The following is a 15,674-nucleotide window of genomic DNA, read 5'->3' as shown; positions in this document are numbered from 1 at the left end:
GTGGTTTGGGTTTAATTTTAGAAAAGCACTTATATTTTTAATGAAAAGCGTTCGAGGAAATGAAATAAAGAGGAATGACACTGGAGAGTGAACACGTCTGCTTGGTGTCGCCTCTGCCGAAACGCGTCCCCCGGCGTGGGCTGCAGGGCTGGGGCACGCGCAGCTCTGGGAGCAAACCCCAATTCTGCGGGGAGGTGCCCCCCCGCCGGTGGTCAGGGAAGCTCCGGGAGGTCTCACTTCATCTCAGCGTAGAAAAAGGAACATTTTTAATATGATGGAAATTTCTGTGGGATGGAAAGAACATTTCAGAGTTCAATTTCTCCCAGCTTGGAGAAATCTGGGAAGGTTTTTGGGGCATCAGGAGAATTTTTCCTGTCCTTTCATTAAGCCCTGCGTCGATCCCTGCCCTCACACTGTCAGCCACATGCAACGCTGTTTTCAGACTGAAAGTTTCATCCTCCTAGATGGCAAAATTTTCATATGCCTGGTCACTCCCAGCAATATATATATATATATATTTTTTTTTTTTTAAGCAATAAACACCTGAAATATGCAGAATGGGCAAAACTGCTCACGTCTCATGAGTTACACACGGCACCATCACACGAGGGGGTGCGAGAGAACAGGGATCCAGGGAGAGCAGGGGCTGTGCAGGCACCACCGGGGTACGCTGGGAACGGTTGATAAGACTTCCAGAAGGCGGTGTTTATAGAAAGAAGAGGGATTTCAGAGTCTGGGAATGCTGGATGCGGTTAGCGTTGCCAGCTGAATGCTTGACACTGCAATTTCCTGTTAGTAAAACTCCCGAGAGAAAGACAAAGTTGGTGACTTTGCTCCCCCAGTGTCTTCCCAGTGCGCCAGCCTCAGCCTGAGCTACCCGGGGCGGTCCCTGACCGCTGAGCCCTGGAGGTACCGAAGAGCTTCTCTGTGCCCCACCACCAAATATAGTCGAAAATCAGAACCTTGAAACATTCTGGGAGGAATTTCTTCAAGCATAAGTCATGTTCTCAGTAACCTCCGCTTCGTGAGTCTGTATCTGATGTCAACATCTGCAGTGATTAAGAGCGAGTGAGTAACAAGGAATGCATGGAATGGAAACTCAGCTGAGTGTGAAACCAGGAACAATAATTTTCTCTCACCCCGAATGCTTCTCTCCCCTCGGCGGGCCTTACCGCCCCGTCAGCTCTGCCTAACGACCCCCTCCTCCCTGCCCCACATCAGCCAGCTCCAGGCTGGAAGGTGAAGCGACCCAGCCCCGCAGCTGAGGACTGCAAAGGGATTGAGACCAGCAGGCAGGAGGGGTGTTTGCAGACAGACAAACGGCGGCAGCGGACGGGGGTAGCATTTAGCAGCTGGGATCTGGGGCTCCGCAGCTCAGATTGCAGTCAGGGTGCAGCCCTGCTCTGAAAAGGGCTACACTGGCACAGGGAGGATTTCGCTTCTCGTCCTGGGAGGGTTTTATCAACTCCCCAGGGGAAACACGTTAAAATTTGGCAGCAGAAGAAAAAGCGCCATTTTCTCAAGTGTCCCAGCTCTTGCGGCGCAGCATGGTGCTGCCCCGGGGGCTCCCCACCTGGTCGCCATTAGCCCAGTGGTGTTTAATCGCGAGAGCCGATCAGACGGGGATGTTGGAAAACGAAGCCGCAAGGCTGGTGTCATTTTCCAGTTGAAACAAAACTGGTTTGGGAAGGACCGCTTCGGTGGGCTCGAGCGCTGATCCTTCGGGGAGGAAAAGTCCTCGTCTGGTTGAAATGCTGGCGTACGTATGAATGCTGCAAAAAGTAACGCCAAACATTTGCTGAGCTGTTGCGTAGGTAAGAATTAGGTAAAAAAAAAAGCGGTTAATAATAATTAAAAATGCCGTCAATATTTGACAATTGGCAGCCGCATAAAACTTGCGTTCCTGGAGGATCTGCTGCGGGAGCGAGCTAGTGCCGGCAGAGCTGACATTTCATCTTTGTCGACTGCTGCCAGTGAATCAAAGAACTTACTTTTCCTGTATCGCTGCGCTCGCATAATGGCACCCCTTGTGATGGGCTGTAATTTATTGCCGCCGGGTCTCGGGAGATGAGACGGGCACTGGCAGAGAACCTGCGCCAGCCCTGGGCCGCTTTGTGGCGCAGCGCGGCGGAGCAGCGTCACACGCCAGAAATACAACGGGCCGAGGAGGCGCCGCGGTTCAAGGCTCCACTCCATTATTCTGGGTTCCATCGCTTGAGGTTATTTCTCGGTAGCGAGTCCTGCGCACGAAGGGAGGGAGCGGCTAACGATCTGGGCCGTAGCTTTCCGCCTCGGTGCCTTCTCGGCTGCAGCTCCCTGCCTCTGCACGCGCCGCCGGCCTGTTTTCTCCTCCTGTTTCGAGCTCATTAGGGATCAGTTTGGAGGCGTTCAGTTCGCCGACGTGCACTTGTCCGACAGCCTTGAGTTTTGCTTGCTTCAGAAATAACACGTGGTTGCAGCGCAATTGTAGTATTGCAGCGTGCTCTTAAATACAACCTTCAAAGAGTGAGAGAAAAGGGTGGTTAGAAGCAATTGGCAGCAGACTCTCCTCTGGGGGAAGGTTTCACCTCTGCCATCTACCGGCACGCTGCAAAGATCCCCAGCAAATTTATATATCCCCTATCCACTCCGTCACGTCATCAAACCCTGTCTGTAATTGTGCATTCAACAACTGTCGCAAGAATTTTTAACACGGGAACTTCCAAGCAAACCATCGCAGAGCTGTGGTCGGCTCGTTACTGATGAAATCAAGTGGGGGCAGCTGAGAGAAATTGGTAGTGGTTAGCTGTTGCCAGCAGTTGAAGCCTGGCTTTCAAAGCCAAACACGGGTCTCTGCAGCTAAAGCCTGGTCTGGAAGGGACACTGGAACATTTGGGACGTGGTTCGGGTGGAGAAGGCGGCTGTTTAGTGCTACGAAGAAAGCTGCTGTGTTGTAAGCGACGTGCGGTAAAGTGCTTTTTATTATGCATCACATGCTTTTGGTTTGAAGGCAATATAGCAGAAAATTGAAACTTTTTCTAAGTCGCAAACATTTGTATATGTTAATGGGAGAGTGATCTTAGCCTATGTGCGTTTAACACGTGTCCTCAACTTAGCCAAGTCCTACAGAGGCCAAAACAACAGCTCGGTTGTTACGCTAGGCAGGGCGAGGGATTTGAAGTGTCTTCTGCTTGATGGTTAAAAGGCACCTGTAGTTTGGGGGGGAAAAAATTGCCTTGCTTGATCAAAGCAGTTAAATTGCTTTCAGGAATCACCTCTTTCTGCTAAAACTGAACGTACGATCTACGGAGCGCTTCTGTCGCAGGGTGTACGGGTTACCCAGACCCTGGCAAACTGGAAAACTGTAGCCATGCTTCTCTGATTACGTCTGTCTTTTTCTCCTCCGATTCCCAAGAGAAAACAAAATTAAAAGATCAAAATGGTTTTGGTTCTAAACTAAGATAACATTCTTCAATTTGTGTACGCACATCAAATATGAAACCCGTGTCATTTTTATTGTGTATGCAAACATACACAGTGGGAAAAGAATGCAGCTTATGTTCCCAAACCAGAGGCCCCCAGCCTGCTTCCTCAGCGTGCCGAAACGCAGCCGCAGAGGAGCAAACCCCGCAGAACTCGGCTGCAAACACGCAGAGGTCCCCCCCATGCGTTCCGTGAGCTCGTTCAGCTGGTCTGACGTGTATGGCACTAGCTTCTCCCACAGCTACTCCAGCGCTTGCTGGAATGGAAATTTAAGAAACAATTGGACACTGCTTTGAAAACGTTTAAAGAAAAATCCAGCAGGAGTAGAGCAAGAGTCTGTAGAATTCCGAGCATCACACAGTATCGCTGTTGCTTCTCATGGTCAGGTACAGGATTTCTTTATGGAAGTTTGCTTGCGCGTTTACAAGGTGAAACAAATTCAAAAAGCTGCTGTCCTCTTCCTCCTGATCCCCTACCAGGGCGAAGAGAAACATTTTTAAACGGTTAGTGAAACTAAATGACTGCTTTGAAGATAAACCTTACTCCTTCAGTGTTGTCAGCAGAGGCTGGAGCAGCAGCCCCTGCTTAGATTGATGAGGCATCAGCTACTGCACCTGACGGCAGGACAGCTGTGAAATAACACAGGAGCCTCCCTCCAAAATTCCTTCACCAGCTTGTCCAAAGATGGACAAGAACAATTGCGCGCTAAGACAAAAAAATCTGTCCTAACTGAGCTTGCCATCATAATCAGTCTTGAGGCTTTATCAAGGCTGGCAAGCTGCAGACAGGGAGCAACTGCAGCCTCTCGAGTTGAACAGGCCGGCTGGCAGCTGCGCGGAGCCCGAAAGGACCCCAGGCCCAACGCTCTGGTGGGATGTATTTTAAAAGACTGTTGGTTTACACCATCCACAGCACCGGGAATTGCTTTGACAAGAGAGATCGGTTAAAAAAAAAAAAAAAGTCTTTCCCAATTACGACACTTGATTCGTTAATTTATGTTCTCAAAAAAACTTCAGGCACTCCAATATCGCCCTGCCTGGGGAGGGAAGGAGGGAGGGAGGGAGGGAGGACAGGCGGTGATGCCGCGCTGTGTCGCCTCGCTCAGCGCTCGCTCCTGCTTAAAGAGCTCGTCCTGGCTCGCGGAGCAGCAGGCTTACCGGCCAGTACTGCCTGGAGCATGTCCATGATCATGTGAGCAAAGGCGTTCTCCACACACTGCAGGAAGTTGTTTCTCTCCCCCGGAGTGCTGAAAACTTTGCAGACCTTCTGCATCATCTTTACTGCCCAGTCCATGCAGTACAGGTCCTTCTCGCAGACCTGGCATACACAGGAAATATTGGAAAAATACGCTTTTTATGAGGAGTGCAATGCCGTAAAAGGCAAGATTACATCTTAGAATTAACTATTGATTCTAATGGATCAGCTGCAGCCGTGGCCTGGAAAATTGGGGTTTGTTATGAGGTTGTTGTTATTGTGGGCACGCTGATGGAGGAACTGCTCAACGTTTTGTTAAGTGGTACTTCTCCTCAAGGACAGGCTTGCCACCTTGCAGAGATGTGCTGGGAAGGGACCAGAGGGTGGAAGGGGACCAAGCCTCTTGCTGGACTTGCTCCTGGTTTGTAGGAGTAGATGGTAAAAGGGCTTTCAAGTCTGAGAAAGCAAATCTGGGGGTGGAGAGAGAAAAGGCCCGAGCCCGTGCTGGTCAGTAGTACTCACCAAAGCCAGGAAGACCATGAGTCTGGCTAACTCAACGGCTCTTCCATTCACGGCTTTACTGGCCATGAAAGTGAAGCAAATGCTGTTTCCACTCAGAATAAGAAGCCGAGCGTTGTTCTCCATGAGCCACTCCCGGGGAACAACTTTGTAATAAAATAGAGAGAATTTTAGTGATCTTTGAACAAAAAGTGCCACAAAAACTATTCTGGAAGACGTGAATTTATGAGTTGTTGGCTTTGATAGCTAACTGGAATTTGTGAGGGGATACCCTCGGGAATACAGTAGCAGCAATGAAGTCATATAAGCAATTCCTACCGGCAACACAGTTAGAGCTCTTCACGATAGCTTCCATGCTAGAACCTCCCCCAAAACTAACGTTCAACGTAGCTGTTAACATTGTTCAGCAGAATTTTGGCTTGAACAAACCTTATGTTTCCAGCTTGCACAGCCTGGACAACGTTTCCTTAATACTGCCTAGACAAGACTTGAATTTTTAAAGGTCTGCATGGATTCTTAAAAATATTTCACAATGGTGGAAAGAGCGCCTGAATTCGTAAGCGGCCCTGGGTTTCTTTCATCCCCAGCTACTGCCTGGCTTTGCAGTCTAACGACTTTTCCAGTTACGCCACAGCTACTGTAAGGAACGTTGCAGTCGGTTTCCCAAGGCACCCGTGTGTCTGAAACGCACCGACCGCCAGATTTGGAGGACACGAGCATATAATCCTATGGATTCATGACAAAGGCAAAACCACACCTGACAGCTCATCCACAAGACTGATAACATCGTCTGCTGTCCATTCTCTAGCTTCTGTGTCGTACAGCAGTTTAATTGCATCTGCCAGGCCTTTCAGACTGGTCTCATCTGTCGGTCCTTCTATCATTTTCTGCCAAACCACGTGTCCTGAGCAAGATATTAATCACAACTGCTATTAAGTGACAAAGTAATTTTTTTCCTTTTTTTTATAAAACAAGGAAGGTGCTAAACTGGGCCTTGCAGCAGAGCCAGAGGAGGGAAATTCAGGTAACGCAACTCAGTCTTTGTGACAGGGAGAGATTTTTTTCCATCTGTCACTTTAGTAGGGACAGTGGTGTCCTAGAAGACCAGGTTGGGAGGGACCTCAAGGGTCATCTGGTCCGACCTTTCTTGGCAAAGCACGGTCTTGCTTGGTAGTTGCAGCACGAATCAAGGGGTGATTTAAAGAATTGAGTGAGAAAGCCTGCTTTTCTTCAGGGAAACGAATGCTTCTTTGAGGTGCGTTCGAGCTAACTCTGACCTAAGCAGGGGAGAATAGAGGAACAGCAGCGCAATTTCTTAACTTAAATTGTAAATTTATATATATAGATATATGGATGTACATATACATACACATATATGTGATTTATGTGTTTTATATATGTTAGTAAGGTCTGGTTAAGCAGAATGATTTTTTTCTAGGCAATACGATTACATTTTCTTTGCATAAAGATTGGTTTTCAGAAACGCTGCACCCTGCAAGGAAATCTCATTCTCGGGAAACAAACTTTGCAAATTAACACCCCCCCCAGGCTACTTGCCATCAAGAGAGGACACTGGCCCAAAGATGATATACAGCAGGCGAGCTTGATTGACCATGGGCCACGGCTTTAAAATCCGACTCAACCAAAACGCAGAATCACTTCGATGAATCCAGTGGTTCAAAAAGACGCTGCGACAGTATAACCTTATCCGCAGCTCTAGCTTCCGGGCACTTCCTGGGGTAGAAGAGTGTAGATATTATAAATCCATTAAGCCTCTCACAATACAGGTCATCACTTTTTTTTTTTTTTTTATAGGAAGGATTTTCTTAAAGCCGCCCATAAACATCTAGGGGGATTTAATTAAATTCTCAGCTGTTACTTCCCCCGTCTGGCTCTTTTGGCTACGTTGCACTAATGCAGGCCATAGAATCCAGCGCTGCACCCTCTGGTACCTTCCTGCAGCAGCCCATGTGTGTCTGCAAGGGCTCCCAGCTATGTGTTTTGGTTTCTGGGTTTTGGCATCAGTAAGCAGAATCAGGAGGAAGTGTGTATATGGCTGCGTGCAAAGTGCTCCACAGCAATGCCCAGTTCTGCGCTGGGTAACGTGAGAATTTCTTGAGAGGCATGCGCCACGTCAGTGTCGTGTTTCTGAAAGATTAAACCTGACTTTTTACTGCATCACTTGATTTCTACGTTGGTTCCTTTCCCACTGATTTCACTGGCACTGGGGTACAGCAGGAAAGATTCAGGTCTGTGTCACTGTTTACGTATATACGTAACTTGTGCATTGGTTTGATAATGGCATGATTCAAAAAAAATCTGAACGCCTCTCAAGACAACTCTCTCCACTACAAGATATGTGTCAAAGACAAAAGGATTTCTACGTTGGTTCCTTTCCCACTGATTTCACTGGCACTGGGGTACAGCAGGAAAGATTCAGGTCTGTGTCACTGTTTACGTATATACGTAACTTGTGCATTGGTTTGATAATGGCATGATTCAAAAAAATCTGAACGCCTCTCAAGACAACTCTCTCCACTACAGGATATGTGTCAAAGACAAAAGCACTTATCTTTGCTTTTGGTGAGTCAAAAATAGCTGTACTCATCTATATGAAGGCCAAGTATTTGCTTCAGAATGCCCACTTTCTGCGTAATACTGCAGCCAACAGAATATACATGAGAGTCAGGAAAGGGTTGGTGCTACACAGCGTAGCTGAGCTAAAACGTTCTCAATTCTAGACTCATTTTGTTTGCAGTAATCCAGATCCATTTTCTGACTTCTCCATGATAGTGCGTTTTGATTTTGTAGGGCTTCTGTCTGCTTTGATGATTACCCGGTTTGCTGCTGACAACTGTCTGTACTTTACGGGGTAAATTGCTCAGCTCACAGAGGAAGTTAAAAACCCGGTGACACTCTAGTTCGTCCCAGCCTGCTGTTAGGATCTGAAGATCACAAGAGAAAAGGGGTAAAAATGAATAGAGTGAGCCACGGATTTTGATCACAGTGCTATTTCTCATATTAGATAAATCTGTCCCGCAATTTATCAGAAGAACAGAGAGGGAAGGTGTCATACCTGGAGCACGGTATGACACCTTCCTGAGCAGTGTATCTCCCACATCATCTCCCTGAGGAGTGTAGGGTTTTTAGAGGGATGCTGTACGTTATGGGAGAGCTTAATGCAGCCTGGAATCAAAACCTGCTAATGGCGTTCCACGTTTGGGGCCAAGATCTTATTTTTGAACCTTACGTGGAAAAGTACACACAGGTATTTGCTACAAAGACGAATGTCCCTGCACAAATAATTATCTGTAACTCTTAGCCACGGAAAGATAAGAACTTTTTCTTTTTTGTTTTTTGTATTATCAAATATTTCAATGCTGCATACCTATACAGCAGCTGTAGGCACAAGTTTCTAAGACTTAAATGCATAGGAAATGCGCTCAAAATGCCTGTTCTTCCAAGAGAGAATTTGTTTCTGTATTTTTTAAACGATGTTATTCTCCAGTAAAGCCTCCATTACGGCAATCCTAACACTTCACAATCAAACATCTCAAGTAGTGTTAAAAAGGTCCTGCCCTCAGCGTTTTACTGCGTATTTGCAATCACCACAGTCATTACAGGAAATAAACTGCAGATTGCTGAACTAATTCATTTGACACCGATTTTTTTTTTTTAATTAATTTTAAGCTAACAAATATTCTGGCATACGATGTGTGTAGCCATTTACTTTTAAACTAAACCATCCCTGCTCTTCATTTGTGAATGTGAAGCCATGTAATAAAATGCTCCCCTTCTCCAATGTCTTCTTAGATAATAAATCGCTAATCAAAATCCAGACCGGTTGGTAGTGAAATCCAGACCAAGGAATTCTCAAGAGTCAAATCAGCAATTTTAACAACCAGAAAGGAAATTCAGAGAACTGTGAGAATAAATACCTTCCCTCCCCCCCCCACTCCCAAGGCTCAAAACCATCTTCTACTTCTAAATATCTTGCAAAAAGGCAGATAATTTAGAAAGCTACCTTAATTTTTTTTTTTTTATAATTGCGATACTTGCCTTCTCTCCATAAAGATACTCTACCTGTAAAAACACCCCATAGCACTGTAGTCCTAAACAATCCAAAGGACTTGGACAGCCGTTAAGTTTAAAACAGGAAACCTGCAAGTGCAAAACACCAGTTATTTCTCTGAAATGGCCACAAGTTAATTCCTGTGATTGAAAATTCACTGTACTACTTGTGTACATCGATACCGATTGGAGAGATGCAGGAGGATTCCCTTCCCTTATCGTATAAGGAAACGAGTTACAGTACCTATGTTATGGCTTAGCATTCCATTCAAAACTGTGGTCGCTTGGGTGTGCAAAAGCACGCTAAGAGCAGCAACCCTGTTTTCAGGAGCGTAAAATTTCTGCACTCTTCCACTGCCCAATTTCTAGTGGTCAACAAACTGAAGTAAAGTCAAACCCCACTGATCTCGGAATACAAAATCTTAGTAGAACAGCCTGGTGTTCAATACGCTGGCTTAGGCTTTTCTACTGTTTTTAAAAAGGGCCTGATTTCAAATCGATAAATTCATTACACGGTAGTAATAAACTCCAGCAAAGGGACAGTAAAAGGCATAATTCAGCTACCGATTGCCTCACAGAAACGGTATTGCAAGGGCAAGGGAAAGTTCGAAACAGTAGTGCAAGGAACGTGAACTTACTTCTGAGAGAACCTTGTGTATGTACTTCAGCCTGTCTTTTGTAGGCAGTAGAAGCGTGCACCTTTTAAGCAACAGCCCTGTGAACAAGATGAATACACACACGGCGGTGAGCGTACATACGTGGTGCATACATTGCTGAATTAGCTTAAGCATTTGCGTCGCAGGCGTGCACGCGCCAGTGAGAAAAAGCTGCTGTGGCAAGGCGGAAAGAGCAGCACAAAATTGTAACCTGGGCTTTGGAGAAGCGGTGTGCGCTTTTGTAGCGGGGACATCTTTTACTAAAGCAATGTTGTCAGGGAGTGTGTAGGCTTCCCATTCTATAACTTGTTTGTTGTGTTGGTTTAAAGTCTCTGTTAGTCACAGTTGGAGCCCTATTAAAATTACGGCATTGGTTTTAGAATTACAGCTGTTTAAAAATATTGGAAATAAATGTTAGTTGTTGCACCTCTTTTAACAGTACCCTGGGGAATGCTGGTTTTCCCCTTACATCATGGAAAGCCGAGCTTCCAACATTTTTTCAAGATAGCCACATGCTCTAAAAAGAAAATATTCTAAACTGTGTTAATGTAAAACGTAGCTAAGAGGTAAAATTATTTTCCTATACGGGACTGAAATGGTATGTGTTCAGGATGTCAAAGTCTGGAGTTCATTACAGTGTGGAACAGCTGTTTGTTAGGCAGCGGTTTTTTTCTACGCTACTGATAGAAAATGGGTTAACAGCTTGCTCTTCAAAAACTTTTACCAGAATAAAATATGTATATATCTTGTTTGTTAATTAATCAAGAAATCCACAGAAAAGCATGTACTTTGGGGGTGGGGGGAGGGAAAGGAAACTTTTTTCCCCCTGAATTGTCAGTCTCCCAAAAAACACATAACTTCTCCAATGTCAAAAAGTACTTTATGCATTTACTGCGGTTCTAAATTGACTCCTTCCTTATTTAGAAGCGTGTTAGCATTCCTACATGACAGACCTAATTTATTCATCAGCCCAGGACATGGTCCAAAGCTCAGTCAAGTAAATTTTCTATTCACTAGAGTAGACCTCGGAGAGCACTCCCTGAAGAATAGTTGAAACTGTTAGGGCAGCGTAGCTGCAAATCAGAATACAGCCGTCAGGGTGGGGAACAGTTGGGTTGAGCAGAAGGTGCTGCCGCAGCGCTCCTGCTTTTGTACAGCAAAATCCCCCTGTGCAGGATAGGGCCTCGAATCCTTTTGAAACAATGACTGAAATTCTGACCCCATTACAATGCACTGGAAGATTTTACCGTGGCCTTGAGTGGAGCCAGACCCCTCTGAGTTTAAGGGTGATTTCTGTAATCTATAGGCCCCGTTCTGGCTCTCTGAACAGGAGTGGTTTTTTTTCCTATCGAGTCCAGTCTTTCCTGCTGTAAAGTAAATATTGATTTTGCAACTGACCTCTTCACAAAAACATTCTCTTGAGCCTTCCACTGATGACTCGGATATCGTTAATGATCTTTATAATTGGAATATGTCAGGTTTTTACCACTAGGCCTACTATAGCGATGGGCTCTCACCTACATTTAAATAACAAGTTGCCATTTTGTATGTGGTTACTACAAAGCCCAAATGATTTTTTTTAATATCTTTTTTTAAAAAAAAAATTGTAGGGTTTCAGGCTTCATTTTAAAAATAAAGCACTAAGATTATCTTAAGATACCTCAAACCTACGTGGATTGCTTACAGTAGGAGGTCTTTGGTCTAAATGACTTTAGCAGCATTCCTTTACCTTGCGTATGCCTTTATTTAATGGCTTAAGTTCAAACCATGCTTATAATTCTGCATGTAACCATGGCATCATTTTATTTCTCTGTCAAATAAACATTTTTTATCAGCTAGGTAACAGTAAATTGATGTGGATTAAATTAGGATTTAATTTAATTTGCTTCTATGATAGCAGAACCACTGATAGGTGGGTGGGTGAAGAAAATTTTCAGTGTTCAAGATGAGTAAAGGAAGGCTTCGTTTCCGAGGCTTACTGACTTAGAATCAATGTGTTTTAAAGATTAGCAGAAAAGTTAAAAAGTAAACAATTTTGAACTTAGGGACGTGCAGCGCTCCTCATTACCATCGAACCCACGCTCTTGTGATCTAGCTTTATAATGCTGTGCCAAAAGAGGTCTGAGCAGCTGAGAGAAAGAACAAGTGAATCTGTACACCCAGAAAGGGTTTGGTTAGCACACGGTATACCACGGTGGCGGAAGTGTAGACATTTTCACATTGCCCTTAAGCTAAGAGTGAGAGGAAAATGTGTTCTCCGTGCCTGTTTCAGTCTTTGAGCTCTGATACAAAGCTGCCAAGGAGAATGAGAGTCACCGACAACTGTGATAACATTTCTGTGATGAGCGCACTTCTTTTCCAAGAAGTGGAATGTGGTCTGCAGTACATCTCGAGCAGACTGCCAGGCAGGCTTTCTGATGGCAACTGTGGTGTTGGTCACTTTAGAATTAGGCTGGGTTTAAGTGCCGCGGCTAGGTTTCCCAGACTGAGGAATGCGAGCTACTCCGAAGTGATACATGAAGGCAGTCGGAACAGCCAAATTCCTCCCGCTAGTGTGGGGTCTGGGAGCCTTGGGTTCTGCTGCAGTTTCCAGTGGTGGTGTCCAAATAAACTAAATTTGGAAACACCTACTACTGAGAACTGATCCTCTGCCCAAGCCCTGCCTGCTATTTCGTATGAAAAAACAAACAGAGGAGGCAGAACATACATTATTTTTTCCGTAACTAAGAGGTTTTGGAGTCATTTCAGGTAATTCCGCCTACCTCCCCTCGCCAGTTAATGATATTTGAGTGGGCTATTTGGCATCGGGAGGAAGTTCACTTTCAGAGGGAGCTGCACAAATGATTTGGGCCATATCCTCACCATTTTACCGATCAATGCATGTAACAGAAGAAACCTTTTAGCTTCATTTGGTTCTCCTCTAATTGTTACCATTTGCATTAAAGGATCACCTAGAGATTTGTAGTGCTCTAAAATATAGGATCCTTCTCTCTTGCCAGGTAGCTCAAGGTTATGAAAGTCTTGCAGTAAGAGCCTTCGGTTTCCTGATGGGGTTGAGATGTAATTAATAAGACGGTTGCTAATGGTTTTCGACACCATACTCAGCATGCTGATGTCCTTCACTGAAAAAGCAAAACCCAGTATACTTGTAAGTCTTCACTGCAAGAAAAATGCTGACCGCCAGTCAATAACTCTATCTTACTTCAAAAACAGGGCAAGAAATAAGATTTACAAATAAAACAAATTTTAATTACTGTTTATCTCCTTTGCCAACAAACTGTAATAATTAGAAATGGATAGATCTAAGGAGTGCTTTTCACACATAATAGGCAAAAAATAATTCCAAATAGTTTGTAATTACCATTTAAATTTTGGTCATTTTGTTCTTCATGCATAAAATCCGAAAATTCAGAGAATAAGTCACATAAAATGACTTCAACTAGCTAAATGATAAAAAAATTTAAATAAGGGCTTTTTCTAAAGGGAAAACTCCTGTGGTAATTTTCAGATATTGGAAGTAATACCTTTCTTACCAGATTCTCACCTGAAAGGTAATTCAATACCATTTGAAAGATCTCTAATGGAAGTATTTTAAAATATCCCAGTGTTGGCAGAGATTGGGAATCTGTGTCCAAGCTGTTGCAGCGCTGTCTGGAGCGACGGTTACTGCGCCTGTGTTTCTGGTTAGGAACCAAGGTGTAGCTGGTCCCTGCCATGGATGTCATTGTTCTGTTAGTCCCATAAATTTAACCTGGAAAGAAAATACAAAAGTCCTGGTTTTGGAGGGGGAAAATACTGTACCCAAAACTAGGCTAAGAGGAAAATCTCTCCACTGGAGACACAGCGACAAAGTGTGCAAATCTTGCCATACGCATAGGATAAATGACATGGTATTGCTATGTGAAAAAATTCAGTGACCCAGGCTTTCCCAAAATCATGAGGGTCTGAAAAGTAATTAGTTTTAAAAGATCAATAAATATGTTCTTTTGATTTACCTTCTGGTTTCTGAGTCTCTAGAGTAGCTACATTTCACTTTGTCAGGCAACTATGAGAGTTAGTGAGTCACTACCTCTTAATTTTTATTATTTATTTTTTAACTGAGATTTTCCACACTATTTCTTGATTCCAGCAGCTGAGGCTTCAGGGAAATTGCCAAAGAGAATGAGTGCTGCAGTATAATTACAAGAGCTGGCAGCAATGCTGGTAACATAACTGGAGCCCATCCAAGCTGCAGTGCAACATCCCAGTTACCATCAGTGGGAAATACACTCAGAGAATAGACCTCATTGTTTCAAAGATTAAAAATTTACAAAAATTACAGAAAACAAGTTCCAAACATCCTTCATATTTATTACGAAAGCACGCAAGCCAGACCTCTCTAATATGCCACCGAGCAAAATTACCACAGCCACAATGGAAGCACTGTTTGTACTGACAACTGAAAGAATATGGGGCATTTCATTAAAAGTGTTACAAATGGGTTTGGCTGACTTGGGCTTGTGTGCTGGATAGAGTTTGCATTGTACGTCTAAGGAAGCTGTACTTCACTGGAAGCATTTTTAATTTAGGTATGGTATAATCCTAGCTAGCTAAAGCAGCTTATAGTTGAAACTTTCACAAGGCTCATGAGCAAATGTAACTGCTCCTAAAATTAGCGTTTCATTAGGCTTTTACGCTGCTCGGGCAAGAGACAGAAAATTGATGTAACACCTTTAAGAACAATCAAGAAACCACCTACAGATAAACATACAGTTGTATGAAAAAATGTTTGTCTTCTGAAAGCAAAGAAAGCGAAGTCTGAAGGCGGTGGAAATTTTATGCAGGCAACTGTGGATTTGAGACAACTTAAATTCCTTGTGTACAATACACACAGCAGCTCCGCTCCTGTTTATGAACAGGGCACCACTAAACTTTGCCCAAGACAGGCCAAATCTGATACATATTTCTGACTCATACTTTAGAAATAAAGTTGCGATCCTATGATACTTTCCTCTCCTCCCCCGTCCCCCCTACTGTCTTTAGCAGGACTGTACTGTAAGGATTTATGGCATCTTTCAGTCTTTTGTTTTTTGTTTTTTGTTTTTTTTTTTTAAATCTTACCTCGGGTCTGCAATTGTGTTATATGGAAGAAAAAAATACTTCGCCACAAGGGAGGTTTTCAGAAATGCTGGGCCAATTCCAGTCAGTTTCTATTCAACTTGATTGAAGTTGAATTGACTACCACTATTTTCATCTAGAGGATGAAATTAATGTAAATAAAATAGATAAATAAAATAGATAAAATTAATGTAAATAAAAATGAGTACAAGCAGCGAGTTTCAAAGCCAAAGCTTAGACACTTTACTGAAAGCTCCCATTTGCTTCCTCTTTGACTTAGTGTGTTTTTTATTTCTTAGGGAGTTCAGCCAAAGCGGGGCAATGGTCTGTGCATCTCCATCTGCTGCTGGGATACCGCTTGTTTAGAGAACTGCTTAATCCGGGCTGGAAAATTGAAAGGTAAATGTTAAATATTTAACAAGCTAAACTCATAATATTAGCCAAGAAGGGTCATCTTATTTGTTGCTATAAGCTAATTTGTTTACAAGGCAGAAAGCATCAACTTTCAAGCCGCTCCAGAATGTTTCTTGTCCTTAAGCAGTCGCTAAACTCCTGCTAATGGGTGCACTTTTGTCCTGATATTTCTCTGAGCCCTGTGTTAGCATTTGGCAAACATTTATTGCAAAAGGTTGTTTACTTTGGAGATTGGTTTGGAACATTTCCGTTTCCCTGCCT

The 15,674-nt window shown here is 43.9% G+C and overlaps 1 protein-coding gene across 1 annotated transcript; it reads right to left on the bottom strand.

Annotated features, from left to right (window-relative positions):
• Positions 1–2,263: 2,263 nt before the first annotated feature.
• FBXO47 (F-box protein 47) lies at positions 2,264–13,603 on the bottom strand. The gene is made up of 11 exons (XM_009637031.2): positions 13,447–13,603; positions 12,854–13,024; positions 9,885–9,961; positions 9,259–9,336; positions 8,012–8,120; positions 6,733–6,909; positions 5,933–6,079; positions 5,179–5,321; positions 4,620–4,779; positions 3,822–3,934; positions 2,264–2,434 (listed from the first exon to the last, which is right to left on the bottom strand). Exons 1-11 carry the CDS (start codon positions 13,466–13,468, stop codon positions 2,264–2,266), a joined length of 1,368 nt encoding a protein of 455 aa, XP_009635326.2. The 5' UTR covers positions 13,469–13,603.
• Between the last annotated feature and the right edge of the window lie 2,071 nt (positions 13,604–15,674).

This window comes from Egretta garzetta, unplaced genomic scaffold, assembly GCF_000687185.1.
Source record: "Egretta garzetta isolate BGI_Z169 unplaced genomic scaffold, ASM68718v1 scaffold324, whole genome shotgun sequence".
Taxonomy (NCBI): Eukaryota; Metazoa; Chordata; class Aves; order Pelecaniformes; family Ardeidae; genus Egretta; species Egretta garzetta.
This window is presented reverse-complemented; position numbering and strand designations above follow the sequence as displayed.

Excerpts from the sequence above, each read along its gene's own strand:
- FBXO47 (XM_009637031.2), bottom strand. The coding sequence starts at position 13,468 with ATGGTATTGAATTACCTTTCAG. Across the intron at positions 5,322-5,932 it reads TCTTGTGGATGAGCTGTCAG|TTGTTCCCCGGGAGTGGCTC; the intron begins GTGTGGTTTTGC and ends TTTATTACAAAG. Across the intron at positions 4,780-5,178 it reads TCATGGTCTTCCTGGCTTTG|GTCTGCGAGAAGGACCTGTA; the intron begins GTGAGTACTACT and ends TGTGTATGCCAG.